This window comes from Oncorhynchus masou, chromosome 13 (assembly GCF_036934945.1).
Source record: "Oncorhynchus masou masou isolate Uvic2021 chromosome 13, UVic_Omas_1.1, whole genome shotgun sequence".
Classification (NCBI taxonomy): Eukaryota; Metazoa; Chordata; class Actinopteri; order Salmoniformes; family Salmonidae; genus Oncorhynchus; species Oncorhynchus masou.
Window position 1 is genome coordinate 77,032,780 of NC_088224.1, and position 27,191 is coordinate 77,059,970.

At 45.4% G+C, this 27,191-nt stretch overlaps 1 protein-coding gene across 2 annotated transcripts; it reads right to left on the bottom strand.

Moving 5' to 3' along the window:
- Positions 1-27,191, bottom strand: fam131ab (family with sequence similarity 131 member Ab). Of its 2 annotated transcripts, none has more exons than XM_064985186.1 (5): positions 27,010-27,191; positions 11,342-11,435; positions 10,745-10,927; positions 6,950-7,081; positions 1-5,991 (listed from the first exon to the last, which is right to left on the bottom strand). In XM_064985186.1, exons 2-5 carry the CDS (start codon positions 11,409-11,411, stop codon positions 5,384-5,386), a joined length of 993 nt encoding a protein of 330 aa, XP_064841258.1. In that variant the 5' UTR covers positions 11,412-11,435; positions 27,010-27,191; the 3' UTR covers positions 1-5,383. The 2 variants fall into 2 exon arrangements, with proteins under 2 accessions (XP_064841258.1, XP_064841257.1); XM_064985185.1 differs by lacking the exon at positions 27,010-27,191 and adding an exon at positions 26,453-26,581.

The following is a 27,191-nucleotide window of genomic DNA, read 5'->3' on the forward strand; positions in this document are numbered from 1 at the left end:
AACATTAAGGATAATTTATTAAGAACTTCAAATTATGCCAGGTGCAGCAAACAAAAGCCAGTCCAGTTCATTTTTTAAATCAAGTGGCAATATTCAAAGTAGTACATTCAACCAAAAGAATGAGAGGAAATTAACCAAAAGAAATGAGAGAATGTTGATAAAAGATCTCTGAGGGATTAGAGGTGTGTGTGTGTGTGTGTGTGTGTGTGTGTGTGTGTGTGTGTGTGTGTGTGTGTGTGTGTGTGTGTGTGTGTGTGTGTGTGTGTGTGTGTGTGTGTGTGTGTGTGTGTGTGTGTGTGTGTGTGTGTGTGAGGAAGATTCACAGATACCAGTAAGAGGGGCAACAGGATGAAGTGACATGGTACTCTGGTTCTTATAGTTGTAGGCTTTGATTCATGGTTATCTTGCTTCTGGCGAACAGTGGGAGACTGAGTGCTCTTGGTATATTGCATCTTTTCACATATAAAGTTGTTGCATTCAGACAAGGGAATTACAGCAGAGTCTGTGTGTATACAAGTGTGTATACATGTGTGTCTGTGTATGTGTGTTTTTAGATGCATGTGTGTGTGTTTAGATGTGTGTTTGTGTGTGCACCAGATCCACGACATTACCTTGGTGTCACCTCACCGCCCAGCACATAGGGAATTGTGGGTAGTTTTAATTAAGCACTGCTGTGGCGGTAGAGGCTAATGTGGGTTAAACACAGCCCAATTCTCCTCTCCCAGCTTTACTCTCTAATCTGTGAAGATTACACTATAGCTCTCCAATGAGACAGTTTACAGCAGTCTGCTGTTGCCTCCTAGTTCTGTATGCAGGGCCTGTAGTGTCTAGATGTTCAACAGAAAGCCTGTAGTGTCTAGATGTTCAACAGAAAGCCTGTAGTGTCTAGATGTTCAACAGAAAGCCTGTAGTGTCTAGATGTTCAACAGAAAGCCTGTAGTGTCTAGATGTTCAACAGAAAGCCTGTAGTGTCTAGATGTTCAACAGAAAGCCTGTAGTGTCTAGACGTTCAACAGAAAACCTGTAGTGTCTAGATGTTCACCTTATGGGTGTGGGGTGCTGAGGCAGTGACTCTCTCAAGCTCCAAGAGGAAGCTAGGCTCGGGCGATGGGACCACTGCAGGTTGAATATCCATATTCTACAGTGCATATCCACTCCTCCCACTCTCCACTGCCACCGTCTGTCAGAGGTTTTGATGTCTTTTTTTCTAACGCCCCTTTCCCGGCTGTTTCTATTACACACACACACACAGAACGTCACACACACGCACAACCACACACAGAGAATCTGGAGCGGTAGTGAGACACTCTTGCTGTGATAAGTGCCCAATGTCAGTGCTGGCCTGGAGCAACAGGCCACACATAGAACATGTGGCCTCTCTCTCTCTCTACAAACACACACAGGACATGCCTCGATTTCAAATCCATCTTGTCCGCACTAGGATAGAGAAACTAATTTCCATTGGTTGGCGCAGTATAAATCATAGGACATTGATCCAGTCACAGGACAGTGGCGCCACCCCATTACATCACCCGCCTCTTATAGCAACCACTAGCAGCTTTTTGGGGCAGTTAACCTCAAAATACTCAAATTAGGTCAGAGGGGGAAGGAGAGACAGCAAAGATAGAGACACATGGCAGGAGAGGATAAAATAAAGGAGACATCTCCTATTGCTCTACGTGTCCATCAGTTGTTTTTCATCATCGCTGGCTAATTGCCTGTCGACAAAGGTAGCACTCAGCCCTGCTGTCCCCCAGTTACATAAGAAATGGCTCCTGTGGATAAGGACAGGGGAGGAAGGAAGGAAGGAAGGAAGGAAGGAAGGAAGGAAGGAAGGAAGGAAGGAAGGAAGGAAGGAAGGAAGGAAGGAAGGAAGGAAGGAAGGAAGGAGAGATAGAAAGAGAGGGAAACAGACTGAAATGGTGAAAGTAGGAGACAGGAGATGCAGGAGACAAAGGGACAGAGACAGAAAGGAGAAGGGGATGAGAAATGAGACAGACTGAGACAGAGAGGGAGAGTATGTGTGACAGCTGTGTGTGAACGAGATGCCCGGAACCAAGGTGCCCGTCACACACCACCAGGGGGGCACTTTCAGTGAGTGCGCCATGCAGCCAGACTTGGGGGACAGTAAACAATGCAACACACGTCACTGCATCAGGACAAAATCACAACCTTGTCGGGCCGCAAACATCCCCTCTCTGTAATGTCAGTGAAAGGACAGTGACGCAGTGTCCCTTCAACGAGATAATACTCAAACCCTCCAATCCTCTAAACACCAGGATCTAACCTTCCACAAGTCTAGTTTAACTTTTAACCCTTGACCTTGTCAAAGAGGAGGCCCACTACCATACGAGCAACTTTGTACAGCTGTAATTGAGGCAGGTAGACAAACAGTGCTCTGCTCACTGTTCCATTAAGTTAATTGAGTTGCTGAGAAACTCGTACTCCAAACAATCTCGTCGACCATGATAAATGGATGCACAGAACACTGCATTAGAATAGACAGCATTACCAGACGCATTCTAGAAAAACCACCTAGCTGCTGTAGTGTCTTTCTACATACTGTGAATTGTTCTGTGTAGAACCATAATGTAAATGTCAGCATGTTGTGGATGTCAAGTGGATCTATAGCTCTGGCTCAGTGGTGGGTTAACGTTTGTCATTGGACAGAATGAATGGAACTGACCTGACCGTATGGCCAATCAGAACACAGGAGGTCAAAGGTTATAAATTAATGCACAGGCGTAATGGTTCCCCCTGAGTTTAATTTGTGTCTCAGACTCGTTCAGTCCACTAGTTGTTAGAGGTGTCATTATCAAATAATTCAGTTTGTTTTGTTTCAAATCATGGTGCTAAAATGTAAGACGCCTCCTCTACTTTTAAACATCTCTCTGTCCTAATGGCAGAAAGTCAACAACAAAAAACAGTTTTAGTTTCCAAAAAGCGAGATCGGTAATTGGTCTGATGTCCTTTCCAAAAGCTCCATGTAGGCCGAGCCTTTTACCTCCAGTCAGAACACTGCTACACGAAAACACTGTTTAAAGGGAATCGCTGCATTAGGGGTTTTTGGAGCAGACACACAAATGCAAGCTTGATGACTGTGTATTATTTTACCACACACACACACACACACACACACACACACACACACACACACACATACAGAGGCTTTCCTGAACAATCAGTGAGAGCTGAAGAGGTGAGGTGAGCACTAATTCTGTGCTTTAATCGGGAATACATTTCCTTACACGCGCACACACACACACACACACACATACAGAGGCTTTCCTGAACAATCAGTGAGAGCTGAAGAGGTGAGGTGAGCACTAATTCTGTGCTTTAATCGGGAATACATTTCCTTACACGCACACACACACACACAGTAGTTCGCTGAGATAGAGGATGAGTGAGCAGTGGCTTGTTGTGTAGGGCTGGGATATACTGGCGCTCTGAACCAGTGGGACTTCCTGAGTTGTATGAGTGACAGTCACTCTGATCGAACCAATTTAAGGTTCCTCAGATCACCATGGCAATGGAATGATTTAGATTTATTTACAAAAAATGCCCTTTTCCTGACATCGTCTGAAAAAGAATGGAAATAAATGTGGAATTTTGCTTTAGGAGCAGCTATGACAGGAAAGAAAGAAGTCCGATATAATTACAAAGACAAGAAAACATTTCCATTGAGGATCATGTCAATAACAAACTGTAACACAGTATCCCCTTTCCAAGTAAAATAAAACAGTTTTTGTTCACATTTGTATTTTTTTCCCAGTATACTATATCACACAGTGATAACAAAGAAAGGAGAAATCTACAGCCACGTTAGCTTCGTGCAAAAAACACATACACTGGCACGCCGCATAGGCAAAGATTAAAGCAAAAACAATGCATACAAAAATATAGAAAATCTCCAATGCAACTCAACACCTCACTGAAAACTAGCTTTCTGTATTTGAACAACAATTTCTCCACCAAACAACATCTCTTTCACCAAATGGTCACTTCTGGAACATTCTATTTGTGTTTTTGTCTTTGAAGGCCTAGACCAGTGGCCTTCCATATAGGAAACCATAGAACCAAAAACAGAATCCGGTAGCTATAGTATGTCATTATGACAGTTAGTCATAATGATATTCAGAATAATTATAATAACAACAACATGTTGAATGATAGAAAACTAGTACAATAAAAGCATATCAAATACATATTTCCTGTCACTTTTAAGACATTCCAGCATTTGCTCATAACTGTTGGTGACAGGTTACATACGGTAGTTTGGCATACTCAGCAAGCCATGCCCAGAAGGATGCTAGGGGTCGTGCTCCCCTGTTCAGACGTTGCATGCATCATCCAATGGTTGTGTGCCACATCATCGACTATGCCGTCAGACACCAGATTGGTGTAGCATATGATGTGGTTAGCTGATACGTAAAATAACTATCCAGATTTAGGAAGATCTGACACGCGTCAGCAACGCCTGGGCAGAGGAACACGGCTTACATCTCTTGCAAAAGAGAGGAGGGGTTTCAGGTTTCAGGATGCAGTGGAACCTGTCCACCAATGGGATACATTGTATCTGGGTGGTGACGGGGGAAGGGTGGGGTTATACAGAACAGCCCAAACTGCAAACCGACGTGCTCAAGACCAGGTCAGCACACAAGTTCAGTTCAGCACTTGCAAACACATGCAAAGATATTTCATAGTTTTAAGATTCAGTCTTTTTCTGTCTTTTTTAGTTTTTAGCAGTCTCTCGCTTTCTTGTGGTATGTGGGTGGAGCACTGAACCCCACTGGCCAATCCATGGGCTTCTTACTGAAACCACAGACCAATTGTTGGGCTTCTTATTGAAGGCTGTGACAGCCAGTCCAGCTGTCCTGCTTCACATTGATAGAAAAGATTGTTTGGACGCCTCAAGACAAAAATATATTGATACATATCAAATGGTCAGGGGGCAGGCGGGTAGGGGATCGACATGATGCCATAAGGCCAGGACAGAGGGGTTACACAGCAGTAAGAGTTCAAGTCATGGAAAAAAAACATGCAGACAGGTTTAAACATGTCAGAGGCCATGTGAGGGACGGAGAGATGGACAGGCTTAACATATCAGAGGCCATGTGAGGGACGGAGAGATGGACAGGCTTAACATATCAGAGGCCATGTGAGGGACGGAGAGATGGACAGGCTTAACATATCAGAGGCCATGTGAGGGACGGAGAGATGGACAGGCTTAACATATCAGAGGCCATGTGAGGGACGGAGAGATGGACAGGCTTAACATATCAGAGGCCATGTGAGGGACGGAGAGATGGACAGGCTTAACATATCAGAGGCCATGTGAGGGACGGAGAGATGGACAGAGAAACAATGGATGAAACAAAAATCAATGACATTGATTTCCCTGCTCTCTCTCCCTCCCCTCCTCCTCCTTTTCCTCCTCTTCATCCTCGTCCAGAGACACCACCCCGGAGGAGGCTACGTCTGAGACCTTCCTGTGGGTGGCATAGTCAGGTGGGTACACCTCGCCATCTCCTTCTCCCTGGCACACGGTGCCCTCGTAGTCTTTGCAGGGCGTATCGTCGTCCTCCCCGGGTGACAGATAGGTCTCGGAGTAGGTCACAGAGTAGCAGGGTGATTCCTCCCCCCCTGGCCGGCCCCTCCCACCCCCCAGGCTGTTGAAGTCCCCTCCCCCTCTAACCCCCTGCTCCACCCTCTGGAGACGGGCCAACAGCAGCTCCTCTCCCCCTTGCAGGGCCGAGAGGATCTTGGCAGCCAGCTCGGCGGCGTTACCATAGTTGTTGCCGCAGTGATGGGTGAGATCTCGCAGTAAGGGGTGTTGCTCGTCCAGGCTGCAGAGGCTGGAGCAGATGGTGTCTGTGGAAGTGGGTGAGGGCCTGTCTCCTCTACCTGCTCCCTCGCAGCACGGCCCCCGCAGACCCAGGTGCTGACACACCTGACTGTGAAGAAGGTCCCTCAGGTAGGGGGGCACCTCTGGGGGGGTTCAGAGAGGGGGAGAGAGGTGGAGAAGAGAGACAGTGAGTGTACTGAATGACCCTGCCTATTGTCCTACCATGCCTGATGAGGTCAGGTCACGTGGTCAGGAAAAACTAGGAGCCCTACTGATGAGAGAGCAATGTATTGTTATGGAATGACAGCAGACACGTTAAGTAGTCAAACTGACTTATCAGGCTATATCTGGAAAGGGTGGAGGTTATAGGATGCAAGCTGATCCTAGATCTGTGCCTTTGGGGCAACTTCTCACCCATATAGCGTTACGGAATAAAATACGTAATACTAAATAAAAATAAATTACATTATCAAGTAAACCAAAGCAGTCATATTTGGTGCAGTGGAGTAAGCAATCAGCATAAAAGCATTGGCATCCCCACAATAGTACACACAAACATTCACAAACACACACACACTAAATGTATAGTCCATTCACACAACCAACAAACTCAACCCCCCCCCCCCCCACACCCCCTTGTCTGCAGCAAAGGAATCAAATTAAACTTGCATGTGGGATATCAAATTGCGCCGGGGAACAACATTTTTTTGTGAGAGAATGAAAGTAGGGCACTGGGACAATCAGAGTTTCAGATAGATTCATCACCACACAGTTAGAGGAGACAGGGAGGTGGGGGGATGGGGAGAAAGGATGTGCAAGATCTGGAGTAGGGGGTAGGAACAAATGAAGGTATTAGAAGGGAGGACCATGTATTCTTCAGTGATACTCCAGTTGTAATAGGGTAGTATTGGCTCAAATTTGAAAGTTTAAAAAGTTGGTATCGTATTGGAGGTGATCTGATTATGATATTTAGAGAGTGTGTGTGTGTGTGTGTGTGTGTGTGTGTGTGTGTGTGTGTGTGTGTGTGTGTGTGTGTGTGTGTGTGTGTGTGTGTGTGTGTGTGTGTGTGTGTGTGTGTGTGTGTGTGTGTGTGTACAGTACCCGTGCTTTGTGTTGTGGGCTCGTTGGCGGGAATGAAGTCCTCATCATACGAGTCGTCATTAGAGTCATCTCCATCCACAGACGACCAGGCTCTCAGCTTAGCCTCCGCTATGGCAAACTGCTCCGCCACACCTGAAACACACATTTGTTAGACATCATATTCACCAACATTGAATACACACACACATACACTCACATACAGGTTAGACTTAATTTTAACAAAAATTCAATACACACACGTGCAAACACACACATTCACACACAGGTCAGACATCGAGCCCTGTCCCTGGGTGCCCATGATGACGCAGGCATATACTTTTTGATTGACAGGTATTTTCTGTGGAAGACAGAGTACAGGGATAGAATGACATCACAGCAAGGTTCTAAACCGGAGTGGTCGTAGATCATACAAACATACAAACATGTCACCTGGGTATATATGCAAACACTGCAGATAATTCACACACACAAATCACAGGTACAGTGCATTCGGAAAGTATTCAGATCCTTTGACTTTTTACACATTTTGTTACATTACAGCCTTATTCTAAAATTGATTTGAACACATTTTTTCCACATTAATCTACACACAATACCACATAATAACAAGGAGAGAACAGGTTTTTAGACATTTTTGCAAATTTATTACAAATAAAACAGATACCTTATTCAGACCCTATGCTATGAGCCTCGAAATTGAACTCAGGTGCATCCTGTTTCTATTGATCATCCTTGAGATGTTTGTAAATTGTGGTAAATTCAATTGATTGGACATTATATAGAAAGGCATACACCTGTCTATATAAGGTCCCACAGTTGACAGTGCATGTCAGAGAAAAAAACAAGGATTGTCCATAGAGCACCGAAACAGGATTGTGTCGAGGCACAGATCTGGGGAAAGGTACCAAAACAATTCTGCATTGAATGGAAGAAGTTAAATGGAAGAAGTTTGGAACCACCAAGACTCTTCCTAGTGCTGGCCCACCCAGCTGAACTGAGCAATCGGGGGAGAAGGGCCTTGGTCAGGGAGGTGACCAAGAAACCAATGGTCATTCTGACAGAACTCCAGAGTTCCTAAATGGAGATGGGAAAACATTCCATAAAAACAACAGCCTCTTTAGCACACCACCAATCAGGCCTTTGTGGTAGAGTGGCCAGACGGAAGCCACTCCTCAGTAAAAGGCACATGACAGCCCACTTGGAGTTTGCCAAAAGGCACCCAAAGGACTCTGGCCATGAGAAACAAGATTCTCTGGTCTGATGAAACCAAGATTGAACTCTTTGGCCTGAATGCCAAGTGTCACATCTGGAGGAAACCTGGCACCATCCCTACGGTGAAGCATGGTGGTGGCAGCGTCATGCTGTGGGGATGTTTGTCAGTGGCAGCGACTGGGAGACAAGTCAATATCGAGGGAAAGATGAACGGAGCAAAGTACAGAGAGATCATGATGAAAACCTGCTCCAGTGCACTCAGGACCACAGACTGGAGCGAAGGTTCACCTTCCAACAGGACAACGACCCTAAGCACGCAGCCAAAACAACGCAGGAGTGGCTTCGGGACAAGTCTTTGGTTGTTCTTGAATGGCCCAGCCTGTAATAAGGCTGTAATATAATCAAATGTAGAAAAAGTCAAGGGGTCTGGCCTCCCGAGTAGCGCAGTAGTCTAAAGCACTGCGTCGCAGTGCTAGTTGTGCCACTAGAGATTCCGCAGCCGTCCGCGACCAGGAGACCCATGGGGTGGCGCACCACTGGCCCAGCGTCGTCCGGGTTAAGGGAGGGTTTGGCCAGCAGGGATGCCCTTGTCCCATCGCGCACTAGCAACTCCTGTGGTGGGCCGGGTGCAGTGAACGCTGACACAGTCGCCAGGTGTACGGTGTTTCCTCTGACACATTGGTGTGGCTTGGTGTGTCAAGAAGTAGTGTGGCTTGGTTGGGTTGTGTTTCGGAGGACGCACAGCTCTCGACCTTCGCTTCCGTACGGAAGTTGCAGCGATGAGACAAGACTGAAAATACCAATTGGATACCACAAAATTGGGGAGAAAAGGGTAGCAGGTAGCCAAGCTGGGTGGCAGGTAGCCCAGCGGGGTGTGACAGGTAGCCAAGTTGGGTGGCAGGTAGCCAAGTTGGGTGGCAGGTAGCCCAGCTGGGTGGTAGGTAGCCAAGCTGGGTGGCAGGTAGCCCAGCGGGGTGGCAGGTAGCCAAGCTGGGTGGCAGGTAGCCAAGCTGGGTGGCAGGTAGCCAAGCTGGGTGGCAGGTAGCCAAGCGGGGTGTGGCAGGTAGCCAAGTTGGGTGGCAGGTAGCCCAGCAGGGTGGCAGGCAGCCTAGTGTTTAGAGCGTTGGGCCCGTAACCGAATGGTCGCTAGTTTGAATCTTCGTGCCGACAAGGTGAAAAATCTGCTGATGTTTCAGAACCAGTGTTCCGGAGAGACAAACTGACCAATCACCTCCAATCACTGTCACGAGCTAGCCAATCTCTTTCTCTCCCCTGCTCCAATGGCATTCCTTTCCTCATTACTCTCCTCTCTTTTGTATTCCATCCAATCCCTCTCTTTTCTCATTCCTCTCTTCTCTTTTATTTATCATCTCTCTCCCTCAGCCACACGTGTTCCTCTTGCTCTCTCTTTCTTTCCCAATCCCTCTCATCTCATTTCTCTCTATTTGCCTCTCCGCTGTTCTCTGCTGTCATGTGTTCTGTATTCATGTGTTGGTTCACACAGAGATCATATAGTCTAAAGTGGGAGGGAGGGAGGGAGGGAGGGGGGAGGGGGAGGGAGGGAGGGAGGGAGGGAGGGAGGGAGGGAGGGAGGGAGGGAGGGAGGGAGGGAGGGAGGGAGGGAGGGAGGGAGGGAGAGGGAGGGAGAGAGAGGGAGAGGGAGGGAGGGAGAGAGGGAGAGAGAGAGAGAGAGAGATGGTACATCAATAGGACAACCCCACATGGACAGAACCACCACTGTAACTCCCATTCAGCGGACTTAATCTATCATGAGAGCCAGCAAACACACACACACAAATACATACCATATACAGTGCATACATAGTCAAAAACCTTCCGACACATTTACCCTTGTGTTCTCTCCCATAATTGAAAACATATCACTTCTACAAAACAGTCACACATTTACACTCTCCCATATACAGTACAATACATTCACTGTAAAGTCACCCAAGCCCAGCTAAAGTTCAAAAGGAGCCAGAGATGTCAGGACTTTGGAGTTCTGACAGAGTGGACAGGCACATGATGATGATGTAAAGAGGAAGTGAAGGACAATTGAAATAACCCTGGGGTTAGCTGGATGTGATGGTGGAATCAGAAGGGGGTAGAAGTGTTTGCATGCCTGTATGTGTGTAAAGGGGCATATTAGGTTTGGAAAGGAGAGGAGAGGAGAGGAGAGGAGAGGAGAGGAGAGGAGAGGAGAGGAGAGGAGAGGAGAGGAGAGGAGAGGAGAGGAGAGGAGAGGAGAGGAGAGGAGAGGAGAGGAGAGGAGAAAAAATAAAATAAAAATTAGAGGAGACGAGGGGCACAGAGAAAAGTGCTCAGTCACGCCGGCACTAGCCAGGAGCAGAACCTTACTGTGCAAATTAACCTTGAGAGGCTGCACTGCAGGGAGGGAGGCAGACAGGAACAGAGGAAAAAATAGTGGCATAGAAAGAAGGGGACAAAAAAAACTGAGAGAAAGAGGAGCATTGCACAACATTTTAATACCTCAAGTCATTGCTGCAAAAAACATTCTCAGTCAACTTACCTGTTAAAGTAAAACTAAATGATTGTAATGATAAACTGGGTAGGGCTACTGACCTGCAGCGAAGCGGGCCTCCTGTTCTCCCTCGGTGAGGTCAGAGTAGTTGTTGAAGTCAGACTCCAGAGCTGCGGGGGTGTCAGTGGGCTTACACCAGCCCTTCCACTCTATCAGGTGGGCCACCCTGCCCTGGGCCATGCCTGTGGGCCGTGTCACATGGTCCTTCATCGCCTGGGAAATGCCTAGAGGTCAAAGATTAGTGGGTAAGTGTCACATACATGTAAAGTGTAAAGAGAGAGTGTGTGTGTGTGTGTGTGTGTGTGTGTGTGTGTGTGTGTGTGTGTGTGTGTGTGTGTGTGTGTGTGTGTGTGTGTGTGTGTGTGTGTGTGTGTGTGTGTGTGTGTGTGTGTGTGTGTGTGTGTGTGTGTGTGTGTGTCTGACAGGTGGCTCGTTACGTGTGGAACAGGACTGACTTTGACGCTGTGGACCCTGACACCACTGACTACCTTATGGGTAAAGGATTGTAGTATTCTGTCAATATTTCTGTGTATTCTGGAAAGCTGAGTATTTAAAAGTTACGGAAAGCATTACTGCTGATTCTTAATGTATATCAATAGACAATAGACACTGTGTTTGTGCGCAATGCTCGTATTTACCATGTAATGAAGATCTGGCTAATGCCGCAATCTCTTGAATGGTAAGTGCTCTTCTCGATTTTGGTAACATTTCAACGGTGTCTTCAACATTTACCTGTGAAGGAAAAAACAACCATTATTAAAGGATGCCTCATACACTACATTAATGATGGATGGCAAGCAGTGGAGGCTATCATACATATGTACTGTACATGCTATGACTACCAAGAAATCCTTTCAACCGGATCTAAAAGAGCACTCATGTTTTCAAGATAGAGAAAACGCCTGTTTTCATTGTTTTTACACACATGTAATGTAAATGTCTTAAATGTACACACACACACACACACACACACTGCACTAATGATATGAAGGGCCATTGAAAGAATATTATGATGAAACTACAGAACAACCCCCCTCCTCTCTACCCTCCTCCCTTGGTCTGGTCTATCCATCCTCTCCTCTACTCCCTTGGTCTGGTCTGTCAATCCTCTCTACTCTACTCCCCTGGTCTGGTCTGTCAATCCTCTCTACTCTACTCCCCTGGTCTGGTCTGTCAATCCTCTCTACTCTACTCCCCTGGTCTGGTCTGTCAATCCTCTCTACTCTACTCCCCTGGTCTGGTCTGTCAATCCTCTCTACTCTACTCCCCTGGTCTGGTCTGTCAATCCTCTCTACTCTACTCCCCTGGTCTGGTCTGTCAATCCTCTCTACTCTACTCCCTGGTCTGGTCTGTCAATCCTCTCTACTCTATCCTCTCTACTCCTCCCCTGGTCTGGTCTGTCAATCTGGTCTCTCTACTCTACTCCCCTGGTCTGGTCTGTCAATCCTCTCTACTCTACTCCCCTGGTCTGGTCTGTCAATCCTCTCTACTCTACTCCCCTGGTCTGGGTCTCTACTCCCCTGGTCTGGTCTGTCAATCCTCTCTACTCTACTCCCCTGGTCTGGTCTGTCACTCTACTCCCCTCCCTGGTCTGGTCTATCCATCCTCTACTCTCTACTCTACTCCCCTGGTCTGGTCTGTCAATCCTGGTCTGGTCTATCCTCTCTACTACCCCTGGTCTGGTCTGTCAATCCTCTCTACTCTACTCCCTGGTCTGGTCTGTCAATCCTCTCTACTCTACTCCCTGGTCTGGTCTGTCAATCCTCTCTACTCTACTCCCTGGTCTGGTCTGTCAATCCTCTCTACTCTACTACCCCTGGTCTGGTCTGTCAATCCTCTCTACTCTACTCCCCTGGTCTGGTCTGTCAATCCTCTCTACTCTACTCCCCTGGTCTCAATCCTCTCTACTCTACTCTGGTCTGGTCTGTCAATCCTCTCTACTCTACTCCCCTGGTCTGGTCTGTCAATCCTCTCTACTCTACTCCCCTGGTCTGGTCTGTCAACTCCCCTGGTCTGGTCTGGTCTCTCTACTCTACTCCCCTGGTCTGGTCTGTCAATCCTCTCTACTCTACTCCCCTGGTCTGGTCTGTCAATCCTCTCTCAACTCTGGTCTGGTCTGTCAATCCTCTCTACTCTACTCCCTGGTCTGGTCTGTCAATCCTCTCTACTCTACTCCCCTGGTCTGGTCTGTCAATCCTCTCTATCCTCTCTACTCTACTCCCCTGGTCTGGTCTGTCAATCCCTCTCCTCTACTCCCCTGGTCTGGTCTGTCAACTCCCCTGGTCTGGTCTATCCATCCTCTCTCTACTCCCCTGGTCTGGTCTGTCAATCCTCTCTACTCCCCTGGTCTGGTCTGTCAATCCTCTCTACTCTACTCCCCTGGTCTGGTCTGTCAATCCTCTCTACTCTACTCCCTGGTCTGGTCTGTCAATCCTCTCACTCTATCCCCTGGTCTGGTCTACTCTACTCTACTCCCCTGGTCTGGTCTGTCAATCCTCTCTACTCTACTCCCCTGGTCTGGTCTGTCAATCCTCTCTACTCTACTCCCCTGGTCTGGTCTGTCAATCCTCTCTACTCTACTCCCCTGGTCTGGTCTGTCAATCCTCTCTACTCTACTCCCCTGGTCTGGTCTGGTCAATCTGGTACTCTACTCCCTGGTCTGGTCTGTCAATCCTCTCTACTCTACTCCCCTGGTCTGGTCTGTCAACTCCTCCCTGGTCTGGTCTGTCAATCCTCTCTACTCTACTCCCTGGTCTGGTCTGTCAATCCTCTCTACTCTACTCCCTGGTCTGGTCTGTCCATCCTCTCTACTCTACCCCTGGTCTGGTCTCTACTCCCCTGGTCTGGTCTGTCAATCCTCTCTACTCTACTCCCTGGTCTGGTCTGTCAATCCTCTCTACTCTACTCCCCTGGTCTGGTCTGTCAATCCTCTCTACTCTACTCCCCTGGTCTGGTCTACTCCCCTGGTCTGGTCTGTCCTACTCTACCCTGGTCTGGTCTGTCAATCCTCTCTACTCTACTCCCTGGTCTGGTCATCCTCTACTCTACCCCTGGTCTGGTCTGTCAATCCTCTCTACTCTACTCCCTGGTCTGGTCTGTCAATCCTCTCTACTCTACTCCCTGGTCTGGTCTGTCAATCCTCTCAACTCTACTCTACCCCTGGTCTGGTCTGTCAATCCTCTCTACTCTACTACCCCTGGTCTGGTCTGTCAATCCTCTCTACTCCCCTGGTCTACTCCCTGGTCTACTCTACTCCCCCTGGTCTGGTCTCTACTCTACTCCCTGGTCTGGTCTGTCAATCCTCTCTACTCTACTCCTGGTCTATCCATCCTCTCTGGTCTGTCAACTCCCCTGGTCTGGTCTGTCAATCTCCTCTACTCCCTGGTCTCTACTCCCTCTGGTCTGGTCTGTCAATCCTCTCTACTCTACTCCCCTGGTCTGGTCTGTCAATCCTCTCTACTCTACTCCCCTGGTCTGGTCTGGTACTCTACTCCCCTGGTCTGGTCAATCCTCTCTCCTCTACTCCCTGGTCTGGTCTGTCAATCCTACTCTACTCCCCTGGTCTGGTCTGTCTCTACTCTACTCCCCTGGTCTGGTCTGTCAATCCTCTCTACTCTACTCCCCTGGTCTGGTCTGTCAATCCTCTCTACTCTACTCCCCTGGTCTGGTCTGTCAATCCTCTCTACTCTACTCCCCTGGTCTGGTCTGTCAATCCTCTCTACTCTACTCCCCTGGTCTGGTCTGTCAATCCTCTCTACTCTACTCCCTGGTCTGGTCTGTCAATCCTCTCTACTCTACTCCCCTGGTCTGTCAATCCTCTCTACTCTACTCCCCTGGTCTGGTCTGTCAATCCTCTCTACTCTACTCCCCTGGTCTGGTCTGTCAATCCTGGTCTGGTCTATCCTCTCTACTCTACTCCCCTGGTCTGGTCTGTCAATCCTCTCTACTCTACTCCCCTGGTCTGGTCTGTCAATCCTCTCTACTCTACTCCCCTGGTCTGGTCTGCCCATCCTGTAAAGTCACACCGCAAACATTGTATCTGATGTTGACACGCGCTTTTATTCAGCATTGCTTTTTATAGCCTAGTTTCGTCCACGTGTCTATAATGTAGACAGTTAGCTGATCCCACGTCAATCTACGTTTGCGCTCTCAATACTGAAACGTTTTGAAACAGCCCGGAGACAGGGGCTCTGCGGGCTCAGATGTTCCCGCGCTGGCGATTATGTCAACCACTACTGAGAGACGTGAAAATCCTCTTGCGCCGCAAAGAGACCCGAGCTCCCGCATCACTGAAGAAAATCTGGGAGATATGTTATGCCTTCGAGTTTCACATGACCCCAGGCGCCACTGCACTTTACACCACCGTCACCCCTCCTACCTCTTCACCCACTCTCCCCTACTGAACGCGAGCTGAGAGCTCGGAATGGCGAAGGCATCCGCGGCATTCATCCCCACACAGACGGGTGAAGATCATGGCACTCTTGTGCTTCCACATGCACGGAAACACACACATATCCATTTTGTAAAATAACGAGGACATGCCGGGTGTTTTACTGACAAACCATGGGCTAATATGGCACAGTCTAGTGAACAGAAAGCAAGGTGCCGAGGTTTCCATTACTCAGTTTAAAATCCGAGACTCACTTGTGACATCCACTGTCGTTTCTGTACAACCATTCCTTTACCATAAACTCTCTATAGTGACGACAGGACGATGAAGCATTCTCAACTCAGAAAATTAAACGAAAACATCAGCAGCACCGGCAGTAGGCTATATATTAATTGCGTAATTGGCATTCCGCGTATCTGCTCGGTGTATTGAACTCCCGATCTTCTCCAAAACTGCAGATGTAACGGATGTGAAACGGCTAGCTCGTTAGCGGTGGTGCGCGCTAAATAGCGTTTCAATCGGTGAAGTCTCTTGTTCTGAGACCTTGAAGTAGTGGTTCCTCTTGCTCTGCAAGGGTCGCGGCTTTTGTGGAGCGATGGGTAACGATGCTTCGAGGGTGACTGTTGATGAGTGCAGAGGGTCCCTGGTTCGCGCCCGGCGAGGGGACGGTCTAAAGTTATACTTGTTACACAGACGCAATGCCAAGTGTTTCATACGAGGTCTCGCTGTCGAACTGGAATTTATTTACAACTACTGCCCTTATTTTACGAATAATTAAATTGAGAAAATATTATATTCAAGTTCAATCTGCCAAAATAAACTAGGATGGCCCAATGGGTTGCCAAACAGGTGCCAGAATGACGTGCATATAGCGACAGGGAGACACAGCAATGCCCTACTACAGGCTTTAACACTTGACAGCTCTAGTATAGTTCCTTTGAACTGAATACGCTGATATCACAAAAACAAACGTACGCGCGCACACTGGCTACATGCACACATACACGCAAGAATAGGCTTCCATAGCTACAAAGCTATTGGCATCAGTGACATGTAGTCTAATAATAACAGTGTTCCTTCATCCGTGACAACGCCTCTTGTTTTCTCGCAGACGAGCAGCTTTTCCATAGAAATAGTAGTCCCTCTTCTCTAACATACCACGCTGTGTGTGTGTACTGCGTGTATGTGCCGAGCTCGCCTCCTCGCGACCCTATGCCTGTGTACTTCGAAAACGGTTGCTGAACTTTCCACTAAAGGAGCATTGCTATAGGAACCGATCACCAAGGAGTAATTTCTCGCAGGAAACGTGGATCTGTGATTCATAGATGACGTCACATGCACACGGATGGCCACGGGTGGTTTTTACTCCTCGTCTCAATTTAGCTATACATTCATATGTTCCTCTGGAAGACTAACGCCTCAAATGCGTTCTATATGTTTCAGAGGCGACACTGTCTACAAACAGATTCGACATCTATATTGCTTGTTGAACGTGGAGAGAGGACGAGCCGGCACGCGTGCACCAGCGGAGCTTCTGTATAGCAATGGGCACGCTGGCACGGCTCTGCGACAGTGCCTGTAGGGTCACCAAGCGGCAAACAATCATAATGGCCCTGACCGTTCTATTCCATCGCCGAGATATTCAATAGAGCGGTGTAGAGAGAAGAGAGGAGAGGGAGGAATATTTTGGCGGTGCTAATAATCTCCTCGTTACTGCAGCCACGCGCTGGCTCATTGCGACCTCCAGATGGTGCGCGCTGATCGATACAATGAGATGAGACGGATTCATCATTAGCTTTGAGTGAATTATTCCAGCAACCTGCTAAATTCTATTTACTTCTCTATAGCCTGCATAAGACTGTCAATAGAGAGAGATAGCATGGACTAAATGAGATAGGCATATAGAATCTGTGAGCAGGTTCATTGCATAATTGTTTCCACCTCTAGATAGGCCTATACCTGAAATTGTTTAGGTATTGCCTAATTAATTGTGGCGGTCAATAAATAATATAATATTCATAAATGGATTTTATATTGTAGATATGTGATAGTAGAGTAGTGGCCTGAGGGAACACACGTAAGGTGCTGTTAAAAGTATTGTGATAATATTTTAAATTGTATATAATTGCCTTAATGTTGCTGGACCCCCAGGAACAGTAGCTGCTAATGGGTATCCTTAATAAATACAAATAAATCGTTACAGAGAGCTACTTCGAAAAGAACAAATGGATAGGGGGCATCACCTGTTCATGCTCAATCAAACCAACCCAATGTCAACGTGACACTGCGGCTAACCATCCATTTGTACAAAGCCAGTCAGTCAGAAGTGCTGAAGCCTACACAGTAATTGAGACTGCAGCATTGGCGGCCGAACCGCTGCCGACCCTACCGTCCAACTCTCCTAAGTAGATCTGTTTAATTGCATTTAGGCCAAGGAAAAAAGGCATTACACTCAGTGCCATTGAGATTCCCAGTTGAAAGCTGCATTAGAAATTAATTGCTAATTACTTTGAATTACTTCATATAATAATTAGAAAACTAACTGGTGAACATTTACTGAAAACCAAAATGGAGGACCCAAAGCGGTATCACTCGTTAACGACTTGGACGGCTTAGTTAATTAGGTCATTATTAAACCAAAAAAGGCTGAGAAAATAATGTTTTGCTTCACATCGCGAATTTCTATTGACTTCGAAGAGAATTCAATTCAGAGCTAGGCTACTGTCCGTTTTGATTACCTGGGTGCCCCTGCGGTATATTATGGGCGGTCCCATTGCATTAGACAGAATATAAACTACACATAAACCAGACCGCTCGGAGGCGTCCACGTGGTCCTAAAGCACACCGTTGCCTCGTTTTGAATCACATTCCAATGATAAAACTGGCGGGGACAGAAATGCAATTTCAGGCTTCTCTAGTGAAAGTTGTGCCCCTGATGTAAACGAACCTAGTATAACAGCGATGAACAATGATGTTCCGCCTCATGTAGCGCGTTATTGAGTAAACAGTATAGGCCTAATCAATAAGCATTCCTCCAGAGAAAACATCTCTTGTGACAGAGGGTCGCGCTTGAATGCACAGTGTATGATAGCTGTAGCTGGGCGGCAGGTCCAGGGGACTCGAAGGTGTCACGTCCCTATGTGTGGACAGAGCCAAAAATAAGTGTCAAACTGTGACAATCAGCACCTCGCAGTGGTCCACTGTACCTAGGGGCGCGTGGAGAATGAGTCTGTGAGCCAAGCAGATCCGGGTGTTTCCGAAGAGCGCCAGGTCAGACACTGAGTTTGCTTCGCTCCAGTCCACGCGCAACGTAGGACCGTCGACTGCCACTGTCAAAGGGAGAGAACTCATAGGTGAACTGCAAATCAACATGCCAAGCATGCCTCTAGAGGGACTCAGGAGCCACTGCAGGGACTAACCCAGAGGGAGCGTTTAGAATGCTCAGCGGGCCATACGTGGTATTTCAATGTTGTGTCCCTTAGATAAGGCCGATTATTAACCCCAGTTAGTACCTATTTAGAATAGTAACGCAAACAGGGTACCCTTGAATTGAGATATCACGGGGGGCTATCCGAGGGGGGCTCTCGTCGTGCACATCAACTTTGCAGTTATGCCACGTCATGCTCTTATGTCGTTTGTATTTTTTTCAACACAGACTAAGCTATAAGGAAGACAGAGTATAGGGGGCCAGTTATCATCCCTGCTAATCAAATAAACCAGAGAATATAATATGCCATGTCTTTATGAAAATACACATTTTGTTTTCCACCTGGCTGCATGCACTTCAACCGCCCTCCATTATGAGTGCCAAGGCACTAACCAATAGGCACAAATGGAAAAAGACTATGTGCACGTCGTGCTCGAGCGAGCTCATATGGCACCATCCCTTCAGCCACCTTCCTCAGGCTGGAATTGGCACTGAACAAAACCTAATTGAACAACACCCCAGAGAAATAGACCGCATTGGCCTTGTTGTTTCATAGTACACAATCTCACACTCATTCATGCAAATATGTACAAAAAGTATTTCAGCAGATTTTGTGCGTTTTTGTGTGGATTAATTCGTGAGAAAATACACACATTTCTTGTGCGACTTAATTCACAGGGAAAAAAAACATTTTTGGGAGGGCAAACTTTGGGAACAATCTTTTTAAAGTTATTGGAGCAATGCATTTTGGGCAATCGTGTTCAACACTGCCTTTTTTGTGTCTCACATTTATTTATATAAAAAACAAACGTGTTAACTGCCCAATATTGTTAATCAACCCAGGTTGTCAAAATACACCAAAATACTTATGGTATAATAGTAGCCTTATTTGTATTAATGCCAATGTTGGTTTCTTTGCCTGTTCCCGCTTAATACTTTGGGTTACTGATGCTATGTCGGATTTTATGAGGGTTACCAGATTGGACCAAAAAAATCCGTTTTTTTTTGTGGTATCGATGAAGGTATTTGATTTGGGAATAGTGATACATTTTCATGATGGAAAATGTATTAATAATAAATATGGGGAAACAGAAGACCTGCGGGAAAAAAATCTGTTTGGTTTAAATTCCCTTGGTGCAACTGCATGGTATGTGAACCTACAACAGGCCTGGATTATGATCAATTAATCGATATCAATGCAGTTAAACAGGTTAATGTAAAATAATGAATTATGTTGGCTTACACTTATTGCACTTCCAAGGCAGTTTCATGATGATTATTACGGTTGTGTCAATCATGTTATATTTATTTTTTATTTATTTATTTTTATTTCATCTTTATTTAACCAGGTAGGCTAGTTGAGAACAAGTTCTCATTTGCAACTGTGACCTGGCCAAGATAAAGCATAGCAGTGTGAACAGACAAAACAGAGTTACACATGGAGTAAACAATCAACAAGTCAATAACACAGTAGAGAAAAAAAAGAGTCTATATACAGTGCCTTGCGAAAGTATTCGGCCCCCTTGAACTTTGCGACCTTTTGCCACATTTCAGGCTTCAAACATAAAGATATAAAACTGTATTTTTATGTGAAGAATCAACAACAAGTGGGACACAATCATGAAGTGGAACGACATTTATTGGATATTTCAAACTTTTTTAACAAATCAAAAACTGAAAAATTGGGTGTGCAAAATTATTCAGCCCCCTTAAATTAATACTTTGTAGCGCCACCTTTTGCTGCGATTACAGCTGTAAGTCGCTTGGGGTATGTCTCTATCAGTTTTGCACATCGAGAGACTGACATTTTTTCCCATTCCTCCTTGCTCGAGCTCAGTGAGGTTGGATGGAGAGCATTTGTGAACAGCAGTTTTCAGTTCTTTCCACAGATTCTCGATTGGATTCAGGTCTGGACTTTGACTTGGCCATTCTAACACCTGGATATGTTTATTTTTGAACCATTCCATTGTAGATTTTGCTTTATGTTTTGGATCATTGTCTTGTTTGAAGACAAATCTCCGTCCCAGTCTCAGGTCTTTTGCAGACTCCATCAGGTTTTCTTCCAAAATGGTCCTGTATTTGGCTCCATCCATCTTCCCATCAATTTTAACCATCTTCCCTGTCCCTGCTGAAGAAAAGCAGGCCCAAACCATGATGCTGCCACCACCATGTTTGACAGTGGGTATGGTGTGTTCAGGGTGATGAGCTGTGTTGCTTTTACGCCAAACATAACGTTTTGCATTGTTGCCAAAAAGTTCAATTGTGGTTTCATCTGACCAGAGCACCTTCTTCCACATGTTTGGTGTGTCTCCAAAGGTGGCTTGTGGCAAACTTTAAACGACACTTGTTCTGGATATCTTTAAGAAATGGCTTTCTTCTTGCCACTCTTCCATAAAGGCCAGATTTGTGCAATATACGACTGATTGTTGTCCTATGGACAGAGTCTCCCACCTCAGCTGTAGATCTCTGCAGTTCATCCAGAGTGATCATGGGCCTCTTGGCTGCATCTCTGATCAGTCTTCTCCTTGTATGAGCTGAAAGTTTAGAGGGACAGGCAGGTCTTGGTGGATTTGCAGTGGTCTGATACTCCTTCCATTTCAATATTATCGCTTGCACAGTGCTCCTTGGGATGTTTAAAGCTTGGGAAATCTTTTTGTATCCAAATCCGGCTTTAAACTTCTTCACAACAGTATCTCGGACCTGCCTGGTGTGTTCCTTGTTCTTCATGATGCTCTCTGCGCTTTTAACGGACCTCTGAGACTATCACAGTGCAGGTGCATTTATACGGAGACTTGATTACACACAGGTGGATTGTATTTATCATCATTAGTCATTTAGGTCAACATTGGATCATTCAGAGATTCTCACTGAACTTCTGGAGAGAGTTTGCTGCACTGAAAGTAAAGGGGCTGAATAATTTTGCACGCCCAATTTTTCAGTTTTTGATTTGTTAAAAAAGTTTGAAATATCCAATAAATGTCGTTCCACTTCATGATTGTGTTCCACTTGTTGTTGATTCTTCACAAAAAAATACAGTTTTATATCTTTATGTTTGATGCCTGAAATGTGGCAAAAGGTCGCAAAGTTCAAGGGGGCCGAATACTTTCGCAATGCACTGTACATTGTGTGCAAAAGGCATGAGAAGGTAGGCAAATAATTACAATTTTGCAGATTAACACTGGAGTGATAAATGATCAGATGGTCATGTACAGGTAGAGATATTGGTGTGCAAAAGAGCAGAAAAGTAAATAAATAAAAACAGTATGGGGATGAGGTAGGTAAAATTGGGTGGGCTATTTACCGATAAGACTATGTACAGCTGCAGCGATCGGTTAGCTGCTCAGATAGCAGATGTTTGAAGTTGGTGAGGGAGATAAAAGTCTCCAACTTCAGCGATTTTTGCAATTCGTTCCAGTCACAGGCAGCAGAGAACTGGATAGTTTCAGAAATAGAGGGTCCAGACTGTCCAGATATACTGAGGAAATTGAAACAAAGCAAATGCCAGAATTGTAGGACTACTGCCTCTGCCCAGAGGCCTACTGGGCTTTCATGTCAACGGCCGTGAGAGCTCACTTTGCCAAGTATGAGCCCTGGTTAGAGTCCCGGTTGCAGCTTTCACTTTCTTCCGCTACACTGGTGGCAGTGTTGGGATCACGTCCAGCTCACGTCTAGTTATGTGATCTAGTCGTGAAAAGCACTCTGTTTTTTAACATTGTGTTGGGTTTAATTACATAGATATATCTAGTGAACAATGGATAAGCAACTATGGATAAGCAACAATGGGTATGACAGATAGAAGTAGTCACTACAGGTGTGATCAAGCCTTACATCCAAGTTGCCTGAAGCTGAATGGAAAGTGCTATGCCCTGACCAGTTATTCAGAAGAAAATCCCCTGTGACTGTCTAATTTACATAGGTTAACTTACCAGTGTGGAGCCAAAACAAATACATTATACGCATTTACAAACTACCTGTTTAAAGTCTTATTACAACCATGGGGTTCTTTTGTTACTGAAACTTATATGTCAAATAACCTGACAATGATCCACATCATATAGACAAATATAGTAGACAAATAATGTAGGTCTGTTATGCAGCAAACACAACTATCCTTTTTTGTAGGATGCAAACCAGTAATATCAATCACTGTTGCTCCATCCTGTTCTGATCTAATGAGATGGATGTGGGATTTTCTACGGCCTAGAATACAGGCCTTTCCCAGTTATGAGGGACGGAGCTAGGCCCCTCTGGATTCTCATTGGCGATCACTGAACTCAAGTTGGGGGTTATATGCCAGACTCTCCTATACCACTTTGCCCAACATGTTATACCCCATAGGTTGTAAATAAACCCTATTAAAGTGATATAACTTGCATCATTATTATAGGGCTGTGAAACCCATAGTCTAATGGCTTTAGACTGAGCATTTCTCACCATTCATTTACGGATAGCAATTTCCATTTTATAACAGGTAGGGTCCATTTATTTACAGTAGTGTGTTGATTATTGCTTTTTTCAGTGGAAATACAGAATATGTATAAAAATACCAAATATACCAAAAGCTGAATCAAGCAGAGATTTACAACTATTTAACCATGTTAATCATTACTGAAACATGCAAACTATAAACATTTAACCAGTTAAAGATTATAAATTCATGACAACTAGAAAAAAATATTTTATTAAAAGTAATTCATACAAAAGTCAAAAGTTGGCTTTAACATGAGTACAAACAAAGTGAGGGTGTGTGTGTGTGTGTGTGTGTGTGTGTGTGTGTGTGTGTGTGTGTGTGTGTGTGTGTGTGTGTGTGTGTGTGTGTGTGTGTGTGTGTGTGTGTGTGTGTGTGTGTGTGTGTGTGTGTGTGTGTGTGTGTATTCTAATTTCACATCATAAAAATGTATCCCCATTCCCCAATCAAATAACTTAATCGATACCACACACAAAAAAGAAAAATCGTATTTTTTCTCCAATTTGACAACCCTCATCAAATGTGACATAGCCTTGTATAAAATGCATTATGAAAGAAAATGTGTAATGTAGGCTCCACAAAAAAATGTATTTTCCTATGAATGAAGTCGCACAAAAATGTGTCTATTCACACAAAAAATGCAAAAAAAATGCAAAAAAATCTGATTAAATACTTTTTGTACATTTTTGCAGGAATTGAGTGTGATATTGTGTTGTTCATAAACGCTTGCGTCATTACTTTGCACAGTGGTGGTCCCTCTTAGATAATAGTTTCCATCAGTTGTTCCAATACAAAAACGATAAATAATGTAGTTCATTCTATTTGTCAAACTTATCTCTGAAGGAGGGACCAAGGTTGCAAAGCAGAAGCACGGAAATGCCCTACAGGTGTTTCAGCACGTGGACAGCTTCTACTCTGCAGTGCACTGTGTGATCGCTGTTTTCAATTGATAGCTTGTGGAGCTGAGTGCAATGTGACTAGATAATCAACTATGCAAGTGCCATTTAGTAGTATATTACAAAAACCTGTCTCTACTGGTAATCAGATTGGGTCTATATTGTCAAAACGTAAGTTCTCTTTTGCTCTCCTCTCAAGAAAACCGTGTCTTGTTACAGCATGTGAAAATAACAACTCTTTGCTCGATTAGTCGCCGGCACCCATCTCTGCTATTGAGGCCAGTATAACTGTCCTCATCACTCACCAGCTGAAGTTGCTCGCGCCAGGAGGATTCAATATCTGCCATTTAATTGGATGTATTAAGATCAAATGCCTCTGGGTGTTTTGTATCTTGGAATCCATGGCTCGCTCGCTAATTAATGTATTGTTCAGAGGGGTTATGGATGCACGTGCTGTTTTGTAAATTAGATTCATGGAAGGGGCTTGGAAGGCGTTGGTTTGTCATTTGAGCCGGTGGCCGCTGGCTCCCTTTTGATGTGTGTTGATTTCCTCCCCTTACACACACAGATTGATGTGGGGAAGACGAGCCATGCACTGCGCCCTCTGTTACCCCCATGGATCACACAGAGAGACCCACACACCTCACTTCCTGTTTCTATGACGACGGAATGACTTGATGCTGAGGTCTTGTTGGTGAGAATTAGCAAACCAATAAACACAAATAGCCTACCAACCGGCACCACTGTCGATCTAAATGCCAATATTTACATGTCTAATACCTGCCAAGTAAACAAGGATTTTCACTTGCATTTGGATTGACAAATGGATCAGGTTATGATCTTTAAAAAAAAAATCACAGTAGTCTCCCCACAACACAAACAACCTGTAGGCCCTAATGTAGCCTGATTATATAAGACATAAAACAACAGATGAATCAATCAGTCAAAGTCAAAACCGCATCCCTATGCGATCATGTCTCATAGCAATCTCGAGGATTCTATAAAGGCTTTAATCCCCGGTCCACAGAGCAGTGCAATGAAGGCCAATCTGTAAAAAAATAAAAATAAAAAATATATATAGCTAGGACAAAATAAAATAAAAACAGATTCAAAAGCCTATGCAGCCTAGAGAAAACAAATTACGAATGGGGGGTATGATTTGGAGCGTTGTAATCTTATAGGCCTAGCCTATGATTATTGTCGATTGTCTTCGGCAAATTGAATGGTTTACGTCGTCAGATTGTGCAACAGTTTCTCTGCTGCCACGCGTATCGAGAGAGAGCGGATCACCAGGAAATTAGAGGCTCGCGGACATCCGTCATCTGTGCATACATTTTTTATTTGCTCTAGGCTATATCTTTTATATTTCATGTATGCTTTTTTTCGCCATCTCGGCGTAGATATTAGTGTATTCTCGCTGTGCATCAAAGTACCTCGCTCTCTGTCGTTGTCGTGGAAACAAGAGCTAGACCATGGCGGTGCGACTCCTGTCTTCCATGCTCACTGAAATACTTAAGAGGAAATCAACATAATTATGTCCAGGCCAGCTGCATTGTGATATAGTTATAATGGGCAAACAGGTGGGTCTTGTGTAGCGTACAGCAACGACAGGTCTGTGTAGACTATTACTGGGGTGACACTGACAGCCATGCACGGCACAGAACGTTACAAAGACAGAAAGCTTGAAGCAGCCCATCTAATTCAGTATTATGGACAGCAATATGATTACATTGACATGTTACAGTCCTGCCAAGTGCTGATAGGCGGTCTGACGATGATAGCACAGTACCCTACAAGCCATAAGCATCATCAAGTGTCTGAAGGGGCGATGACTTGATAGGCAATTAGAGGGCCTGGCTTCCAGATTTATAGGCATATCAAAGAAATAATCCCTGGCTTGTTTATATTGCTAACAATATTGTATTTCGCTTGCTGTGGGTGATAAGCGATTGTGTGTGTGTGTGTGCACGCGCGCGCATTACATGGATGAGTGCACTGATGGATGGATGTGGGGTGCGTGTGATTTATCGCTAGTGCAAGGCCAAATCAAATTAATCACGTTTCCAGGACCGAGCGAGTGAGATATCGGTGGGAAACACCAATGAAGAGGAGATGGAAAGGCACGTTGACTAGGCGGACAGACACTGAGACAGGGGGATCTTGTAAACAACCAGCGGGAGAACAAGATAACTGCGGTGTAACCAAGGAAGCTTGTCTCTCATTATACCCTGATGAAGACAGCTTGTCTGTCGAAACATTATTAGGTTATTCAATTATTGCATCTGAGCTCCTAGAGTGCGGCTCTCCTTTTCTTTTTCTATCTTGTCTCTCGGGAACAGCAAATCAGTCTGTGGGCTATGTAGCTCATGCCCCAACACAGTGATATATTTAAATTGTGCATTTCCGGACGAGGCTAGCCCCCTATTTCTTAAAAATGAGTAATTACAGCATAGTCAACGGTCTTATGATGTATGACGGCTATAAAGCCATGTCTGTGGGAATAGCTATTCGAATAGCCCAGATAACATGACGACAGAACGCGTAGATAAGAGCAATATGCTGTCTTACCTTGCAGCTAAACTGGGTCAACGCAGTCAAAACCATTGTGCCGGCCGGAAGAGTCTTGTCATTCAAACATAAAACCTTTAGCTCCGCATCCTTCAACAGCAGAAAAATCACTTCACTCTCTACTGCCTAGCGCGCTCACCAAAAAGCTATACGAGATCAGCTCTCGCGGCATCTCGATGCCAACACTCACTCCCTCTTCATCTCCTGCAGCTCCTCCAGAAGAAAGCCCCAGTGCTTCCCTATACTCAACTGATTGACTATTATAAACATATTTCTGGTCTATCTAGAAATCTCTAAACTCAAAGATGAAAACAAAGTTTACAGTCCAGTTCAATAAACAAACGACTTATTGCACCTCTTAAATATCCCGTGCACAGGACTCTACAACTCACACCATTCGTTGTATGCAAAAAATGGGACGTGCTTTTAGGATCAAGCCCAAATTAAAGAACTCTTACCAACTGACGTTTTGGAACCAATAAAGACGATTTTCGCTTCTCACACGAGTAGCTTAACCTACATCTGTTTTCATTCTGCAACAAAAGACCTGAGCGTACCTTATAGATCTGAAGTCTCTCCTGTCTCTCCCCGGAGTCTTCTTTGGGTTCCGCAAGGATACGGCGTGCTGCTCACAACCCTCGAGTGACACCGAGGGCGGGGAAAAGTCCAACCCGTTCTTCCAAGTTTTCACTTGCTTTTTGTTAATGCTTGGTTGCGTGTGAGTTCTGTATGTTCGATA